Source organism: Rattus norvegicus, chromosome 8 (assembly GCF_021556685.1).
Source record: "Rattus norvegicus strain SHRSP/BbbUtx chromosome 8, alternate assembly SHRSP_T2T, whole genome shotgun sequence".
In the NCBI taxonomy this organism is placed as follows: Eukaryota; Metazoa; Chordata; class Mammalia; order Rodentia; family Muridae; genus Rattus; species Rattus norvegicus.
In genome coordinates this window covers 52290378-52308940 of record NC_141541.1, presented here as the reverse complement: position 1 = coordinate 52308940, position 18563 = coordinate 52290378, and the positions used below count along the sequence as shown (strand labels likewise).

The 18563-nt window shown below is 52.0% G+C and overlaps 1 protein-coding gene across 2 annotated transcripts; it reads left to right on the top strand.

The window, feature by feature from the left end:
• The first annotated feature begins 1018 nt into the window (after positions 1–1018).
• On the top strand, positions 1019–17944 carry Nlrx1 (NLR family member X1). 2 transcript variants are annotated; one of them, XM_087561874.1, is made up of 10 exons: positions 1019–1772; positions 3540–3661; positions 4174–4237; positions 4607–4695; positions 5327–5946; positions 6450–7271; positions 12716–13311; positions 14084–14170; positions 16416–16667; positions 17110–17944. In XM_087561874.1, exons 1-10 carry the CDS (start codon positions 1753–1755, stop codon positions 17429–17431), a joined length of 2994 nt encoding a protein of 997 aa, XP_087418000.1. In that variant the 5' UTR covers positions 1019–1752; the 3' UTR covers positions 17432–17944.
• The last annotated feature ends 619 nt before the right edge of the window (positions 17945–18563 follow it).

Genomic DNA, 18563 nt, shown 5'->3' with positions numbered 1-18563 from the left:
TTAACAGCCAGTTCAAATGTCACTGTCTCTGCTAGAAGCAGGTAGTAATTTTCCTAATAGTTTGCCTCAGCCCCTGAAGAAATTCATTGTCAGCATGGTGGGTCCCTGCATGACTGACTCTGTTTGGCAGCCCAGGGTGAGTGTTCAGTACTGGTCTAACACCACACATGAACGAATGGATAATCGCCTAGATGAAATTATGACCATTCTTTCCTGTTCCAACGGAGGGTAGACCACAAAAACCTCTTCTCAGCGCTGTCCTGAGGAGCCTGTCTCTTGAGTTCTCTATTTCATATCTGTTCTCTGCACATTGCACACCCATGTTTGCATGTGGAGGCGTTCCTTGGCTGAAGGTTACTCTGCCAGCTTGGTTACAAGGAACCTTGGGTGTTCCTTGAATGAAGGGGATGAGGGTTAGGGTTTTTAGAACCCCGAAGTCCCAAGACTAAACCATGATGGGATGTCAGACAGGAAGAACAGGTTGGAGAAGGAAGTGTCTACTAGGACCCATTTTTCTTTCCTGGCAAAGTGATCAGAGGCACCCCCTAGAGTCTTGGAACTGAATGACACAGAAGAGCTCTGTCTTCTGCCTGTAGGTGAGCTACGGGTGTGACAAGGAAGGAAGGTCAGGATGCCCTGGGGATGAGAAAAGCCTAGAAAAGCTTTTGTTCTGACTTATCTACTTCCAACAGGGAAGGCCTGCGCGAGTCATTTACTCTTCCGCGCTTCCTTGTCTTCATCTGTAAAATGGGCTTTATCAACAAGTCCAGACTTGGAGGTGCATATGAGGTCATAGACTGGGCCTGACGCTTGGGAACCTGCAGGGGGCAGTACGGGAACTTGGGCCCTAGGAGGACCCGGTGGGGCCGGAGTCTCCGCCCGGCGCCAGCACCCACGATCCTCTTTCTGCAGGTCTCCGCTCAGTGCGCTCCGGCGTCCAGGCTGGGCGGGGTGCCAGAGTGGGCCGGACTGCGCGCTTGCTGGCGGGCGGAGGCGGCTTAGACGCGCGCTGCCGAACGAGCCAGGGAAGCTGGGAGCCAGCGGGAGACGCCTGCTTCCTTTCCTCCGGGCCGCGGCGACAGGCACCAGGGCCTAGGCAGCCTGGGTAAAGGCCTAACTGGGTCGATCGCTTCTCTGCTCGCCCTGGCTGGACGGCTGCGCTGGGCCCCGGAAGCAAGGGCCGGACAGCTGGGTCGCGGGAGTGGGCAAGTGGCATTGGGAGTTCTGCTGGAGCTTGGGCGCTGAATACGGGCCTACTGACAGCTTCACTTTGCTCCCCGAAGCCAAGTGGAAGTGGGAAAGCTGTATGGGACCCAGTCTGGTGGGGGAGCTCCGCACCTTCTTCTTGGATCCTTTCTTTTGATTAGTGCCATGACAACTGCTTGATTAGCGAATTATCCTAGACCCTGCGGGTCTTATCAGCGAACTTGGAGCTGATTTATGTCAATCCTGCGATTTGCCAGGTTTTCTTGACCTTTCTCCGGCCCCCAGGACTCCTGTTTCCAGCCCACTCAACACCTCTGCCAGCTCCAGGCTCTGGCTAGCTATGCTAAAGCAGGTTCCTCAGTGCAGCCTCTTCCCAAGTTTGCCCTCCCTTCAGCCCCAGCGTCAGTGAGGGAGGCCACGCCAGCATAGGGGCACGTCCATGTCAAAGAGCTCAGGGAGCCAGAAGAGACTCCTTGGGAAAGAGTACCTTGAGCAGTATCTTCGAAGAGTGCCTGAGATTCTGATAAAGGAGATGCTAACCAAAGTATGGGGGCTAAGTTAGGAAGGTGAGAGAGAGCAAGGATCCAGTAGCAGTCCTGGAGCATGAGGCGTGGGCTGGGGGGCAAACCTGGAAAAATAGCTTGTGTGGGCCTGGGTTTCATGGCCGTCAGTAGCTTAGGAGTTCAGGGAGCTGATTTCTGCATGGAATGAGGGAGGGGAATAGGCCCACCGTGGGGGCGCAGAGGACTTGAGGAAATGGGGTTTTTGTAGGGTCTGGAAGGATCTCTTAGTTCTGAGATGATGAAAGAGGCTGTAGGGAGAGATCATCAGGACTGCCACCACTGCCTCTAGGGGAAGGATTTGGATAAAGAGCCAGGGAATAGCGTGTGAATCCAGGGCTTGGGGGAGCTCATCTGCAAAGTGACCAGGGGGTGGAGTGGGCTGAAGTGTAAGGCAGAGGTGGCAGAGCATCCTTGTGTCAAGCAGGAAATTCATTCACTCAGGCATCCATCTATTACTTGTGCCAGTCTTATATACAAGTCAGAGAGACAGCAAAGTGATACAACCATTAGAACTCCGCTAAGAGGATCTGATGGCTGTGTCGCAAAGGCAGAAGGAAATGAGTAAGGATGAGTGGGGGAAAAACCCAGGCTCAGAGAAGGCCCGCCAGTCAGCACAGGGCTCCTCTCTGAGCTTGCTAGCAGTCGAGCAGAAATAAAATCTAAAAGCAGATGATTGGGCTGGAACTCAGGGCTGAGGCAGCTGTGAAACCTCCGTGCCAGGCAGGAGCTGGTAGGAGATGAAACAGAATCACTCGGGTTAGGATTATCCTTGCTGAGGATAGCTAGAGGTCAGGCCAGGGCTTCAAAGGCTTCTTTTATACATATGAGGAAGGGCTAAGCCTCCCTTGGGAGATGGCCCCTTCTTAGATACTAGGGGTAAGGATGGGAGAGAGAGAGAGAGAGAGAGAGAGAGAGAGAGAGAGAGAGAGAGAGAGAGAAAGAGAGAGAGAGGTGTGCATGTGTCTGTGTATGTGTGTGAGAAAGAGATGTGTGTATGTGTTTGTATGTGTGTATGTTTGTGTGTATGTGTGTGTGTGCTCATGTCTGCCATGTGTATATGTGTATGTCTATATATGTGCGTGTGTCTGTGTATGTATGTGTGTATATGTGTGTATGTGTGTATATATGTGTGTGTCTGTCTGTGTGTGTGCCTGTGTGTATATGTGTGTATGTGTGTGTCTGTCTGTGTGTGTGCCTGTGTGTATATGTGTGTATGTGTGTGTATGTGTGTGTCTGTCTGTGTGTGTGCCTGTGTGTGTATATGTGTGTATCTGTATGTGTGTGTATGTGTGTGTCTGTGTGTGTGTATATGTGCGTGTGTCTGTGTATGCATGTGTGTGTCTGTGTGTGTCTGTGTGTGTCTGTATGAGTGTGTGTGTGTGTGTATATGTGTGTCTGTCTGTATGTGTATGTGTCTGTGTGTGTGTGTCTGTCTGTATGTGTATGTGTCTGTGTGTCTGTCTGTATGTGTATGTGTGTGTGTGTTTTTGTGTGTGTGTGTGTGTGTGTGTGTGATGCATCCATACCTTCACAGCACTTTTTTTTTAATTTACCTTATTGTTGTTTTGCTTGTTCTTAAGTTTTTCTCTTACATATTTATTTATTTGTTTATGGTGGGTGTGGGTTTGGGTGCAATGGTCCAAAGACAACTTTTGGGAGCAGTTTTACCCTGTAGGTTCCTGGAATTTAATTCAGGTCCTCAGGCTTGGTAGCAGGAGTGTTTACTCCTTGAACCATTTGCCAATCCCATTCACACTTCTCTTTTTGCAGGGCAACAGGAGAGAACGTGGTTCTGAGTGTTTCAGGCTCCAGTTTTCCGAGGATGAGGTGGGGCTGCCATTTGCCCAGGACCTCTTGGGGCTCTGGCCTGGGAAGAACAGTCCCGCTCCCAGGTAAGCAGGAAGTTGAGATTTCTCTTCTGACCTCCTTTCTGCTTCAGGGTCCAGATGCTTCTCAAACATCAGGGATCCAGATGCGCCGGGCACAACAGTTCCAGCTGTGTAGTACCATAGCTGGTGTCCTTCCACATGTCACCTCACCTTCATCTTAGACAAGGGGAGCCAAGCTGGGCCCCTTCTACTGTTTTAATCTAATTCTTATCCAAGACGTTAGCTGCACATTGGCTCTGTACCAGACTGTGGGTTAGGTTTTGGTATATAATTGTGAACAAAACCAGATGTGAGCCCTGCTCTCATGGAGGGGGAAATGGATGATAATCAAATAATCATATGGCTAAATAGAAGATTATGTAATAATTACTATTTAGGATAGCACATGCTACTATAAGAGCAAATAGAAAAAAAAAGAGCAAATAGGAGGGGGATTGATGTCAGTGTCGGGGTGTGCACTGGAGGGGGGAGCTGTGGATGGGTCCGCAGATGCTGCCTCTTCCTTCTCTCCGCAGACGAGCTCCGGATTCAGTCGAGCTGGCCCTTTAAAGGGGTGCATCATCCCCTTAGGCCCCCTAGGTGAGACCTGGGAGTGTCAGGCCTTGGAACACAGCTAGACATAGCTCAGGAGATGGGAGTGGTCAGGATCTCCTGGGAGAGAAGGCTGGGATTCTTGGGGTGGCAAGGCTACAGGGCAACTTCCAAGGATGTAGAGGAAGTTAGCTTAGAGCATGCAGGTACATAATAATGAGGAATGGGATAAATCTGGCAGAGGCCGGTCTGAGTCTCAAGCAAACAGCAATTAGGGTCGGAGGGGCTGGAGCTCAGTCCTTGGGAAGGGCAAAAGACTGGGCCTCATCCTAGAAAGTACAGACTGGACTGGACTGAGCCCACACCAGGGCTCACCCCAGTTCTAAACCTCAGACCATCCCTTGTCTTTGCTCTCAGGGCCTTTATCCGTCACCATGGAAACTCGGCAGACAGTGCTCCCCCACCAGGGAGGCATGGGCAGCTGTTCAGGAGCATCTCTGCCACTGGTAAAGGATGGGTGTGGAGGGAAAAGGGCCTAGGAGGATGAGGGCAGGCACAGAGCATTCACCACTGTCAACTGCTGGTGGCCTCTCCTTCCCTTCCTCCTGTCATCTGAGCATTGCTCATGCTGTGCACAGGGACCACATACAAAGCACTGTCAGAGTCGTTCTCTCCCAACCATGAGACTACTTTGGGTCCAGTAGCCAGGTGTTAGGAAGCGCAGTCAGCCCAGGCTCAGCATAATTTGTTCAAAGAATCCATATTGTCTGTAATAGGGCTCTAAACCTTTTGAGTAATCTATTGGTTAAGGAAATTAGTTCTGTGTGCTCACACCGCACTGGGTTCCTGCTTCTCTGAGTTCTCTCTCTTTTTTTTCTTTTTTTAAAAGATTTATTTATTTATTATACATATTACACTGTAGCTGTCTTCAGTCACACCAGAAGAGGGCATCAGATCTCATTACATGATGGTTGTGAGCCACCATGTGGTTGATGGGATTTGAACTCAGGACCTCCAGTCCTATCTCTGAGTTCTCTTTGTTGACTCCCCACCCTGACCTAGAGCCACCCTCCTAGCCTGAAGAGCCAGCACCTCCAGTTCCTTGCCCAGACCAGTGTCCTTTGCTTTCTCATCCAGAAGCTATCCAAAGGCATCGTCGGAACCTCACTGAGTGGTTTAGCCGGCTGCCCAGAGAGGAGCGCCAGTTTGGACCAACCTTTGCTCTAGACACAGTTCACGTTGACCCCGTGATCCGAGAGAGCACCCCAGATGACCTGCTTCGTCCATCCACGGAGCTGGCCACAGGGCATCAGCGAACCCAGGCAGAGCTCCCCCCACTGGCCCTGTCTCAGCTCTTTGACCCAGATGCCTGTGGGCGCCGCGTGCAGACAGTGGTATTGTATGGGACCGTGGGTACTGGCAAGAGCACATTGGTGCGCAAGATGGTCTTAGACTGGTGTTATGGGAGACTGCCTGCCTTTGAGCTGCTCATCCCCTTCTCCTGTGAGGACCTGTCATCCCTGGGCTCCACCCCAGCTTCCTTGTGCCAACTTGTGACCCAGCGTTACACACCCCTGAAAGAGGTGTTGCCCCTGATGAATGCTGCTGGATCCCGCCTGCTCTTTGTGCTCCATGGCTTGGAACGCCTCAACCTTGACTTCCGGCTGGCAGGCACAGGGCTTTGCAGTGACCCGGAGGAACCCGGGGCACCAGCTGCCATCATGGTCAACCTGCTGCGCAAATACATGCTTCCTGAGGTGGGTTGACCCTTGCTGTGTCCTGCCACTTGCTGTCCCTTAACCTGCCCCATAGGGAATTTTTATCCTACGTGGTTGCTGTGTAGGACAATAGTGCCTGGGTTAGTTCATCTTGGCCCTTCCTAAATGCATGACCCTGAGCAAGTCACTCTCCCACCCAAACTTGTGTGTCCTCTCCTTGTTCTATACAGGTTAAGTGAGACACCACATATCAAGTGCTTAGCTGGGTCTTAGCCCTGGGCCATAGTAGATAATCAGTAATTGATACTGTTAAGTGTTTTGGACAGTTTCTCACTGGCCCAGAGCTCACAGAGATCTACCTGTCTCTGCCTCTCAAGAGCTGGGATGAAAGGCGTGTGCCACCATGCCCTGCATTGTTAGTTATAATGTCAATAACTGTGGTCCTCTTCATTCTTGGACCCTCCATCTTTAGGGGCTTGAGACAATCAGGTTTCTTGAGACACAGATGTTTCTTTCTTAACCCTTAACCATATCCTTCCCAGGCCAGCATTCTGGTAACCACCCGGCCCTCCGCCATTGGCCGTATCCCTAGCAAGTACGTGGGCCGCTATGGTGAAATCTGTGGCTTCTCGGATACCAACCTGCAGAAGCTCTACTTCCAGCTCCGCCTTAACCAGCCTGACTGTGGGTATGGTGCTGGGGGTACAGGTGTCTCAGTTACACCAGCTCAGCGGGACAATCTCATTCAAATGCTGTCCCGAAACCTGGAGGGGCACCACCAGATCGCAGCCGCCTGCTTTCTGCCCTCTTACTGCTGGCTTGTCTGTGCTACCTTGCACTTCCTGCATGCTCCCACATCTGCTGGTCAGACTCTCACAAGCATCTATACCAGCTTTCTACGTCTGAACTTCAATGGGGAAACACTGGACAGCACCGACCCCTCCAACTTATCCCTGATGTCCTATGCAGCCCGGACTATGGGTAAGTTGGCCTATGAGGGGGTGTCATCCCGAAAGACCTACTTCTCTGAAGAGGATGTCCGTGGCTGCCTGGAAGCTGGCATCAAGACAGAGGAGGAGTTTCAGCTGCTCCAGATCTTCCGCCGGGATGCCCTGAGGTTTTTCCTGGCCCCGTGTGTGGAACCAGGGCACCTGGGTACCTTCGTATTCACCGTACCTGCCATGCAGGAGTATCTGGCTGCCCTCTACATCGTGCTTGGTTTGCGCAAGACAGCCCTGCAGCGGGTGGGCAAAGAAGTGTTTGAATTTGTGGGCCGTGTTGGGGAAGATGTCAGCCTGGTATTGGGCATTGTGGCCAAACTGTTGCCCCTGCGGATTCTGCCTCTGCTATTCAACTTGCTTAAGGTAATGATTCCTGCTATACACACACACACACACACACACACACACACACACACACACACACCTAATACTACCCAACACTATCCAACATATACACACACACACACACATACAATACCACCCAACACTATACAACACACACATACTCAATACCACCCAACACACACACACACACACACACACACACACACACACAATATCACCCAACACTATACAATACACACATACCCAATATGACCCAACACACACTCTCACACACACATACACACACTCACACACTCACACGTACCTGATACTACCCAACACTATCCAACACACACACACACACACACACACACACACATACAATATCACCCAACACTATACAATACACACATACCCAATATGACCCAACACACACTCTCACACACACATACACACACTCACACACTCACACACACACACGTACCTGATACTACCCAACACTATCCAACACACACACTCTCACACACACATACACACACACACACACCTAATACTACCCAACACTATCCAACACACACACTCTCACACACACATACACACACACACACACACCTAATACTACCCAACACTATCCAACATATACACACACATACATACACACACACACACACACACACACATACAATACCACCCAACACTATACAACACACACATACTCAATACCACCCAACACACACACACACACACACACACACACACAATATCACCCAACACTATACAATACACACATACCCAATATGACCCAACACACACTCTCACACACACATACACACACTCACACACTCACACACACACACACGTACCTGATACTACCCAACACTATCCAACACACACACACACACACACACACACACCTTGCTATTTCTCCCAAGATCCCATGAGTCTGTGTGTACTCCTTGCTCTTCTCCCAATTGGTAGAGGCTACCTCTTGCATAGATGAAAACCTTCTGGGAATTTGACTTTTAGTGTGATGGAGCCCTAAGGAATAGGGAGAAAGATTCATCAGGAAGGCTTGGGGGCTAAGAAGGGAATTGAGGTTATGGGGACTTTTGAAACAATCTCACGAAGATTCCTAACAAGGATTTTCCCCCCAACTTTTGCTGCTGGGAAGCAGAGGAAGTCTCATTCGCAGGCCTGGAAACTCCCCACCCCCTGCCCCATGATTTGGTGTTAGAGATCGAGCCCAGGGCCTTACACATGCTAGGCAACTGCTCTACCACCGAGCTCCATGCTCAGGAACCCCATGCTCGGAAACTCACTCGCGCCTGCTCCTTCAGAGGCGGTCAGGGCCCAGGAGCGATGACTCATCCTAACTCAATCGCCGGAGACAGGGTTCCAAAGCAGATACCATTTATTCATCTGTACCGGCAGGATGAATGACATGGGTAATTGGTTTAGGATGGTCCTTCCTGGGTGCAGCTCCACTCCAGAAACCAGCCAGCAGGCCTGAGGGTGATGCTGTGAGTGGGTGGATACGGAATGCTCCTGAGGGATGGGAGCTGTCAGGCTCTGCTGACGGCTACCAGACTAGACACTTTGTCCTTTGTTTGCAAATCGGTCCTGGCAATCTGGAGATTCCTTTTATAACTCGAAGAAATGGGGCTGGAGAGGTGGTTCAATGGCTAAGATGCTTGCATCACAAGCATGAGGATCTCCAGAACCCAGGAAAACCCATAGTGCCCCCTGGAAGGCTGACACAGGATCCCTAGAACAAGCTCTTGGTCTGATTCAGGGACCCTGCTCCAAAGAATACAGGGAAAGAGTGATTGAGGATGATTTCCTGGGATCAATCTCGGGCACGCATGTGCACATGCACCCCCACACCTATGCCCACACACCTGGAAACATGCATATACACACACAGGAAAAAATAGTGAGTTGAGTAAACTTAGATACATGAACTTGTCTAATAGGCCGATAGCAAGAAGAACAACTAGGGTTTGAGCTCAGGGTTTGCGACTCTTTTGAGCTGTCTCCTTCCTCAGTTAACCTCCGTGTCAGGAACTGGTCTTGAGAAGGCAGAACACTAGCTAGTGCTACAGAACTAAATCTGACCTTTACCTCAGAAATGTAGTAACCCCGAGATCTGAGTTCAAGTCCGAAACTCTGTCACCCACTGTGTTGCCTTGTTACTTAAACCTTGCCTTAGATGTCTATTAAATGGGGCAGTAACAGGATTTATTCATTGACATCATTTAAAGCTCAAATTAATCCTTGGGGTCTGGCACACAGTAAGTGCAGTTTAATTGTTTGTAAAACATAAAAACATGAACTGGCAGAATGTCTCAGTGAGCAAAGAAGCTTGCCTTTCAATCCTAGTGACCTGGGTTTGACCCCCAGAATCCATGTAAAAGTGGGAGGAGGGGACCAAGTCTAATGGAGCACACCTTTAATCCAGACCCTCAAGAGGCAGAGGCAGGCTGATCTCTGAGTTCCAGGCTAGTCTGGTCTATTCTACATAGTGAGTCATAGGCCAGCCAGGGCTACATAGTGAGACTTTTCTCCCCAAAATAAGTTTTTTTGTTTTTGAAGTAAGGAACCAACTAACTTCTCAGAGTTGTCCTCTGACATCTATATATGTATGCGTATCCATGTGCGTGTCGTGCGTACTCGCACACGTGTGCATGTGCACACACACAGACACACATACAAAGTAACGATTATAAAAAATATAAAGCAAACTTATATGGCCTGACCCTCATACCATCACCTCAGACAGAAAGGCCATGGCCACTGCTGTGTCCTGGCAACCTTTGAGAATCAGTGAAGAGTCTGCTCCCCTGTGGGACTGAGGGCTCTCCAGTTATCCTGAAATCATTCTCAAGCCTTCTTAGAGGGAGATAACCCTTGTAGAGTGTTAGGTTCGTGAACCTAACGTTTCCTTCCTCTTAGGCCCTACATAAGCCAGGCTAATGCTTTACCACTGAGCTACCCCCTCAGCCCTCTTCATGATAGTCCTATTGACTCATTTTCACAAGGCGACAGTTTTTCCGGTCTTGTCTCCAGATCAGTGTTGAGTACTATCACTCCCAAAGCAAGAGCCTCACGTTTGAAACCTGAACAAGAACGGAGAGCAGAGGGGGGTCGTTTCTCTGTGAGGATGAGAGGGGACATGGCTAACCTCTGCAGGTGTAACCCATTTCAGTCCCTGCTGTGTGGTGGGTAATGTGTTAGGTTTGTGGGGAAATCAGGTAATAACTGCAGATTCCTGCTCTTTCTGATTTCATAGACAAACACAAAAGTCAACATGCTGTGAAAAGTGATAAATGCCCATGGGAGAAGTTCTGATATTCTGAGAGAGATAGATGACTCTGGTTTGAGTGGTCAGGAAAGCCTTCTGGAAGAGCATTTAAACTTAGTTTTCATAGGACTAGCCAAGAGGACAATGGGAGTGGCAGGCACTCTAGCAAGCAGCATCATGGAGGTTCTGAAAAAGGGGGAAACTCCAGCACTGTGAGGAGAGCAAGAAGAGTTGGGAGGAAGGGAGCACAGGAAACAGGGTGGCGCCTTTGATGAGGACACTGAGATTGGCAGGGGCTATACCGCAGGGGACCGTGACATGGCAGGAGCCACATACATCATCATGGTCACTTTGATGATCAGGACGTTGGAAGTGTGGATATATTTATAACACAGGGCCTGGTCTCCATCTGAAGGCCCAAGAGTCAGCCCTTATCTCTGTCGTCCCATCTCTGCGCATCTGTCCTTTAGCAGATGGCAAATACGGGAACCAGATGTGGCAGTGTGTGTTTGTAATCCCAGAACTTGGGAGGTGGAGGCAGGAGGATCAGGATTCAGTCATCCTCAGCTCCATAATGATTCTGGGTCATGCCTGGGACACAAGACCTTGTCTCAAGAGAGAACAAGATGAGGAAAAGGAGGAAAAGAAGAAGGAGGGGAGGAGGAGGGAAGGAGAGGAGGAGGAAGAGGAGGAGGAGGGGGAGGAGAAGGACAGAAACAAGAAAATATTTGACTGTTAAGGCCTAGAGGCAACTGCCTGCAATACCAGTACTCTGGAAGCTAAACCAGGGGTACCCTGAGGTCCTGGAACTCTTTCTGTAGACCAGGCTGACCTCGAACTCAAAGATCTGCCTGCCTCTGCCTCCCAAGTGCTGGGATTAAAGGCATGTACCGCCATCCGATGGAAAGAGCTGTTTAAAAAAAAAAAAAAAAAAAACCAAAAAGCAAAAAGCAAAACAAAACCAAAAACTCAATAGAGGAAAAGATTTGAAAAAAAAGATTTCAGAGAGCTAGGGAGATGGCTCAGGAGTTAAGAGATCCTTTTGCCTCTGCAGAGGACCTGAGGTCAGTTGCCAGCACCAATGTTAAGTGGCTCACAACCACCTGTAACCCCAGCCTTGGTGAGGCCCAATTCCTCTGGCCTCCTCTGGCACCTGCAGTCATATGCAAATACCCACACACACACACATATATATATAATTTAAAAAAATCCTTAAATGCAAGGAGCCAGAGGGATGGATGGCTCAGTGGTTAAGAGCATGTGGTTCTTGCAGAGGCCCTGGTCTCTGTTCCCAGTCTCCACGTGGTGACTCACAACCATCCATAGTTCTAGTCCCAGAGGATCCAATGTACCCTTCTGACCTCCACAGGCACCAGACACACATATGGTGCACATGCATACACTTACAGGCAAAACATCATGCACATAGTATTAAAAATAAAAATAAAATAAGTAAAACAAGAGCAAATGTAGAGGGAGTGGGTGTAGTTCCGTGATTGAGCATGTGCTTAACACGCGTGAAGGCTTGGGCTCAATCCTCAACACTGCCTCCACAAAAAGTACCTGTATTAAACATGCGCAGGTCCTTTTCAGCACCATAGAGTGCTGTTCATCTAGCCCAAATAGCTGCACACAGCCATTCTACACTTAGCATTCACATTGTATTAAGTGTTTCAAGTGGTCCAGAGATTAATTAATATACAGTAGGGTGTGCATAAACTATATGCAGAGATACTGACTCATTTTACATTAGGAACTTGAGCACCCAGGCATATGTGATCTCTATGAACCAACTCTTTGTGGAAGGACAACTGTGTGTATTCCTCTCCACCTCCTGGACTGGGAAACTAATTGGCCTTTGAGCAAAAGGAAGAGACCCCTAACATCTGGAATACATGAGACAAGCGTTTGAGAAGAGATGACCCTAGAAAAGTCACTTTGGGGCCAGATTATGAAAAGTTTCATATTCCAGGCTAAATGATTGGAGTTTGCCTCACAGGTAGCAGGAAGCCGTAGAGGGTGTCCCAACAAGGGGAAGTAGCAGGATCTGCAAATGGTACTGTGAGCTCAACGGGAGACCCCAAGGTTAGAGCAGTCGGAGGGTATATCTGTCTTGAACTGAACCTTGGAGGCCTGATTGGTTGTTTGGAAGGCCACACCCCCTCCCATGCTTCTTTTCCAGGTGGTTCCACGAGTGTTTGGGCGCATGGTGAGTAAGAGTCGCGAGGCGGTGGCTCAGGCCATGGTGCTGGAGATGTTCCGGGAGGAAGACTATTACAATGACGATGTTCTGGATCAGATGGGTGCCAGCATCCTGGGTGTGGAGGGCCCCCGGCGCCACCCAGATGAACCCCCTGAGGATGAAGTCTTTGAGCTCTTCCCCATGTTCATGAGTGGACTTCTCTCTGCCCACAATCGGGCGGTGTTGGCTCAGCTTGGCTGTCCCATTAAGAACCTGGATGCCCTGGAGAATGCCCAGGCAATCAAGAAGAAACTGGGGAAGATGGGTCGGCAGGTGCTGCCCCCCTCGGAGCTTCTTGACCATCTCTTCTTTCACTATGAGTTCCAGAACCAGCGCTTCTCAGCTGAGGTGCTGGGCTCCCTACGACAGCTCAATTTAGCAGGTGTGCGAATGACACCCCTCAAGTGCACGGTGGTAGCGTCTGTACTGGGAAGTGGACGGCACCCCCTGGATGAGGTGAACTTGGCCTCCTGCCAGCTGGACCCCGCTGGGCTACACACTCTTATGCCTGTTCTCCTGCGGGCCCGGAAACTGGGGTGAGAACTAATCCCTATGCAGAGGCACGAACTGAGGAAGGGGTTGGAGGGGCAGTAGGAGAGAAGGCGCTAGGCAGGCCAGAGGAATGAAGAACCGAAGGACATACATGAGTCGGCTTTCTGTTGCTATAGCAATACCCAAGGCTAGCTACTTTCTAAAGAAAAGAGATCCGCCAGGCAACACAGGCTGTAATCCCAGCATTCACAAAACAAGCAGAAGCAGTGCTGTGCCTTTGAGCCCAGCATGAGCTACACAGTGAATTCCGGGCCAGCCTGGGCTGTATAAGGCCTTGACTCAAGGAAAAGGAAGGGGAGAGACGAGTTTACAGTTTGCGAAGCTAAAAGGTTACGCATGGGTTTGTCTTCTGGTAAAGCTCTCTGAGGCTGTATTGCAACAAGGCAGAAGATGAGAGATGGAGACAGCTGTGTGCAGAGAAGGCCCTGAAGGCTCACGGAGAGGCCTTGCTCTACACAACCCACTGGGTTGGGAACCAAAGCCCTCCAAGTCTAGTTAATGATCTCTGAGCGCAGATCTCTACCTACCTCATCCTCAAACCAGGCTCCATCTCTCAGGCCCCCTCCACCCCTTACAACTACAAACCTCTGTCTCTTGACATAGCAGATCACAGCAGGGCAGAGGTGACCTGAGCAACAGGGGGCAAGGAATGTGTGGATGGCAGGAAGCAGCAGGCTGTCGAGGAGGAGGGAAAACCCCATGCTGACCTGCTTTCTGGGTCTCTTGCCTCCCCTCTCTGGCCACCTTCTACTCCAGGTTGCAACTCAACAATCTGGGCCCTGAGGCCTGCAGAGACCTCCGAGACCTGCTGTTACATGACCAATGCCAGATCACCACTCTCCGGTGAGTGTCCTATAGCAGGGCCTGGTGGGAGGCTCAGGCTCTTCCCATGGCTTCAGACATGGTCTGCGTTGCAGCTGCCTTGGCTGTAGTAAAGAGGTTGTCTGGGCCCTGGCTGGCTCCCTGCCCAGGGCCATCACAAGCATCTGAAAGGAGCAAGGCGGTGGCACACCACCTTAACCCCAGCACTGGAGAGGCACAGAGAAGCAGATCTCTGAGTTCAAAGCCAGCCTGGTCTACAGAGCTAGTTTCAGTACATCCAGGGCTACGGGAGAAACTCTGTCACAGACAGACAGACAGAAATATAAAGGAACAAGGAAGACACTCAGAATAGGTGCTAAGAAAGCCTTTTTCCTGGCTAATATCAGCCTGGGGGACAGGAAGGCTGCTGTAATTCCTGGGCTGGTTGCCTGGCAACAGAACCGCTGTTCCCTGCAGACTCACCATAATGCTGGCTACTCTTTAGCTGCTCCCAAGGTGTTGGCTGATTTCCTAGGAACCCAGATGCCTGGGGGCCCCTGTTTCTAATGAGAATCAGGAGAGGTGAATGAAGAAGGAAGGGGGCTGAAGGGGACCCCTGACGACATGGCTCAGAAGGTGACAGTGGCTGGTGCCAAGCCTGAAAAACTGAGTTTAATCCCCTGGATTCACATATTGGTTGGAAGGAAAGAACCGGTTCCCACGGTTCCCACGAGTGTCCCCTGACCTTCGCAGCCCCTCCCCTTCCCCACCTCACTCCCACAGGCACACATGCACAGAATAAGTAAATGTTTTGTCTTGTTTTAATGAAAGTGGGTGGGGGAGTGTGAAAGATGGAACCGAAGAGGAGGGAGGACCAAAGGCCGGGGAGGGAGGACCAAAGGCCGGGGAGGGAGGACCAAAGGCCGGGGAGGGAGGACCAAAGGCCGGGGAGGGAGGACCAAAGGCCGGGGAGGGAGGACCAAAGGCCGGGGAGGGAGGACCAAAGGCCGGGGAGGGAGGACCAAAAGTCGGGGAGGGAGGACCAAAGGCCGGGGAGGGAGGACCAAAGGCCGGGGAGGGAGGACCAAAGGCCGGGGAGGGAGGACCAAAGGCCGGGGAGGGAGGATCAAAGGCCGGGGAGGGAGGATCAAAGGCCAGGGAGGGAGGACCAAAAGCCGGGGAGGGAGGATCAAAGGCCGGGGAGGGAGGACCAAAGGCCGGGGAGGGAGGACCAAAGGCCGGGGAGGGAGGACCAAAGGCCGGGGAGGGAGGACCAAAGGCCGGGGAGGGAGGATCAAAGGCCGGAGAGGGAGGACCAAAGGCCGGGGAGGGAGGACCAAAGGCCGGGGAGGGAGGACCAAAGGCCGGGGAGGGAGGACCAAAAGTCGGGGAGGGAGGACCAAAGGCCGAGGAGGGAGGACCAAAGGCCGGGGAGGGAGGACCAAAGGCCGGGGAGGGAGGACCAAAGGCCGGGGAGGGAGGACTAAAGGCCGGGGAGGGAGGACCAAAGGCCGGGGAGGGAGGACCAAAGGCCGGGGAGGGAGGACCAAAGGCCGGGGAGGGAGGACCAAAGGCCGGGGAGGGAGGACCAAAGGCCGGGGAGGGAGGACCAAAGGCCGAGGAGGGAGGACCAAAGGCCGGGGAGGGAGGACCAAAGGCCGGGGAGGGAGGACCAAAGGCTGGGAGGGAGGACCAAAAGCCGGGGAGGGAGGACCAAAGGCCGGGGAGGGAGGACTAAAGGCCGGGGAGGGAGGACCAAAGGCCGGGGAGGGAGGACCAAAGGCCGGGGAGGGAGGACCAAAGGCCGGGGAGGGAGGACCAAAGGCCGGGGAGGGAGGACCAAAGGCTGGGGAGGGAGGACCAAAGGCTGAGGAGGGAGGACCAAAGGCTGGGAGGGAGGACCAAAAGCCGGGGAGGGAGGACCAAAGGCCGAGGAGGGAGGACCAAAGGCCGGGGAGGGAGGACCAAAGGCCGAGGAGGGAGGACCAAAGGGCTGGAGGCTGTAAGGGGAGGTGTAAGAGGACTAATAGAACAGAAGAATGAGGGGGGAAGGAAGGTCAGAAAGCTAAAGAAATAGAAAGGAGGGAGAAGAGGCCACCTGCTTTCCCCAACTTTTCCCCCTGGGCACTCACCTCCTCCTCATTTCACTGTCCCTTTGCCTGGGCCCCATTTCTGTGTTCAGACTGGCCTCCAACCCAGATGTGCCCCCTTTGGCCAATGTCCTAACACCCAGCTTGGGTATCTACAATGCCCCAACCCCCAACCTTGCCTTGCCTGTGGTCCTTAGGCTGTCCAACAACCCACTGACAGCAGCAGGGGTGGGTGTGCTGATGGACGGGCTGGCAGGAAACACTTCGGTGACACACCTGTCCCTGCTGCACACTGACCTTGGAGATGAGGGACTGGAGTTGCTGGCTGCCCAGCTGGACCGCAACAAACAACTACAGGAACTGAATGTGGCCTACAATGGTGCTGGGGACACGGTGGCTCTGGCCTTGGCTAAGGCTGCTCGGAAGCACCCGTCCCTGGAGCTGCTGCAGTAAGTCCTGCTCCTGGTCTCGTGCCTCCAGGCCCCAACCCCACTTACGACCTCTCCTTCCTAGTTCTTCCTACCCCGGGGGTGCTGTGGACCTGAACCTGCTCTCTGTATTCCCTTTCTGATCCTGGTTTGCGGAGTGCTGAGTTAACCTAAGTCCTCTGTGACTGTCCCTTATCCTACCACCATTTCTCCCAGGGACTACTGTTTCTGGTCACACTAAATGTTTCCATTGGCTTCTACCTCTGCCTCTGGCTTATGACAGTCTTTTTGTGATGCTAGGGAGGCGAACCCAGGGCTCTGTGCCTGCGAAGCGCTCTAGCATCTGAGCCTTATCCTCGGATCTTACTACACACGCTTGCCCTCTGGCTCTCTGTCTGTCCACCTTGGGCCTTTCTTCTCAAAACCCTGATGAATGACATCCTCCCATCTTTTTCTCCCCCAGCCTCTACTTCAATGAGCTGAGTTCAGAGGGTCGCCAGGTCCTGCGGGATTTGGGCGGCTCTGGCGAAGGTGGTGCCCGGGTTGTAGCCTCGCTGACAGAGGGGACAGCGGTGTCTGAGTACTGGTCAGTGATCCTCAGTGAAATCCAACGCAACCTCAACAGCTGGGACCCTGTCCGGGTCCAGAGCCATCTCAAGCTGCTGCTCCGAGACTTGGAAGACAGCAGAGGTGCCACCCTTAATCCTTGGCGCAAGGCTCAGCTTCTGCGGGTGGAGAGCGAGGTCAAGACTCTTCTGGAGCAGCTGGGAGGCTCTGGACACTGAGACAATGACTGCTGGGACAGAGCTGTGGGACCACTGGCTCTCTCTGTGGCTTCCTGGCTTGTACAACTTCCAGAAAGATCCCTTCAGTTCTGCAGTCAAAGCAGTGGGTAAAACTGTGCTATTCCACCCCCAACAAGTCCAGCCTAGAATTCCCAAGGTCAAATGCGGTTAGCTGCTGTGGACTTCGATATGGAACATGTTACCTCTCCCTTTGCCTAGAAGGACTAAGGATGTGGCACATCAGTGGGCAAATTGCCCCATGACGCCACCACCAGTCCTCCTTCTTCCTCCTCTGACCTCTGACTGTGTTTGCCATGCTGGGGGTTCTACCGTCCAGCAGAGGTACTAGACGGCTCCCCATCCTGCCTTACGCTCACCTCTGGACATGAAATGCCCTCACACTGGTGCCTTTCCCAGCCTCACGTCTCTCAAATGCACAGGTATCAATGGCTCCAAGGTTACTAGGGACAAGTGTGCCCGTCTTGCTATTAAAAAGCTGCGTGTCTTCCGCTCCCTGTGGTCTCCACTTCCTTGCCTGGTGCTTCCAAGAAAGGGTTAGTTTGGTTTGCCTTCTGCTGCAGATGGCCCCTGGCCACCAGACTCAGAGGCAGTAGCAGTAGTGTTGCTGGGGTTTGTAGTGTCAATCAAGCTGAGCTCCGCCGGGCATCCCATTTAAGGTATTTAAAAAGGGAATAGTGAAAAGGCAGAGAAGGAGGGCTGGAGAAATGGCCCGGCAGGCTCAGATACTCCTTGCTCTTCCAGAGGACAGTAATTGAGTTCCCAGCAACCACATTCCCAGCAGGGGTGGGGTGGGGTGGGAGGTGGAGTAGGGGAAGCCAACAACCACTCCAGCTCGAGGTGGGGGTGGGTTGGGGGATTCAATACCCTCTCTACGGAGCAACCGCACCTTCTGCACCTCTCTCCTTACTTTCTCATTCACACATGCATGCAAACACACACACACACACACACACACACACACACACACACACACACACACACAAATGAGCAGGATGAAAGCTTAGGAAAGCAGAGAAAGGAGATTTGTTTGAGGTGGCTACCCTGGGAAGAGGAACAGATAAATGGGTCTGGTGACGGTGTCAACCCCAAAGCTCATCTTCAGGGTCCGCCC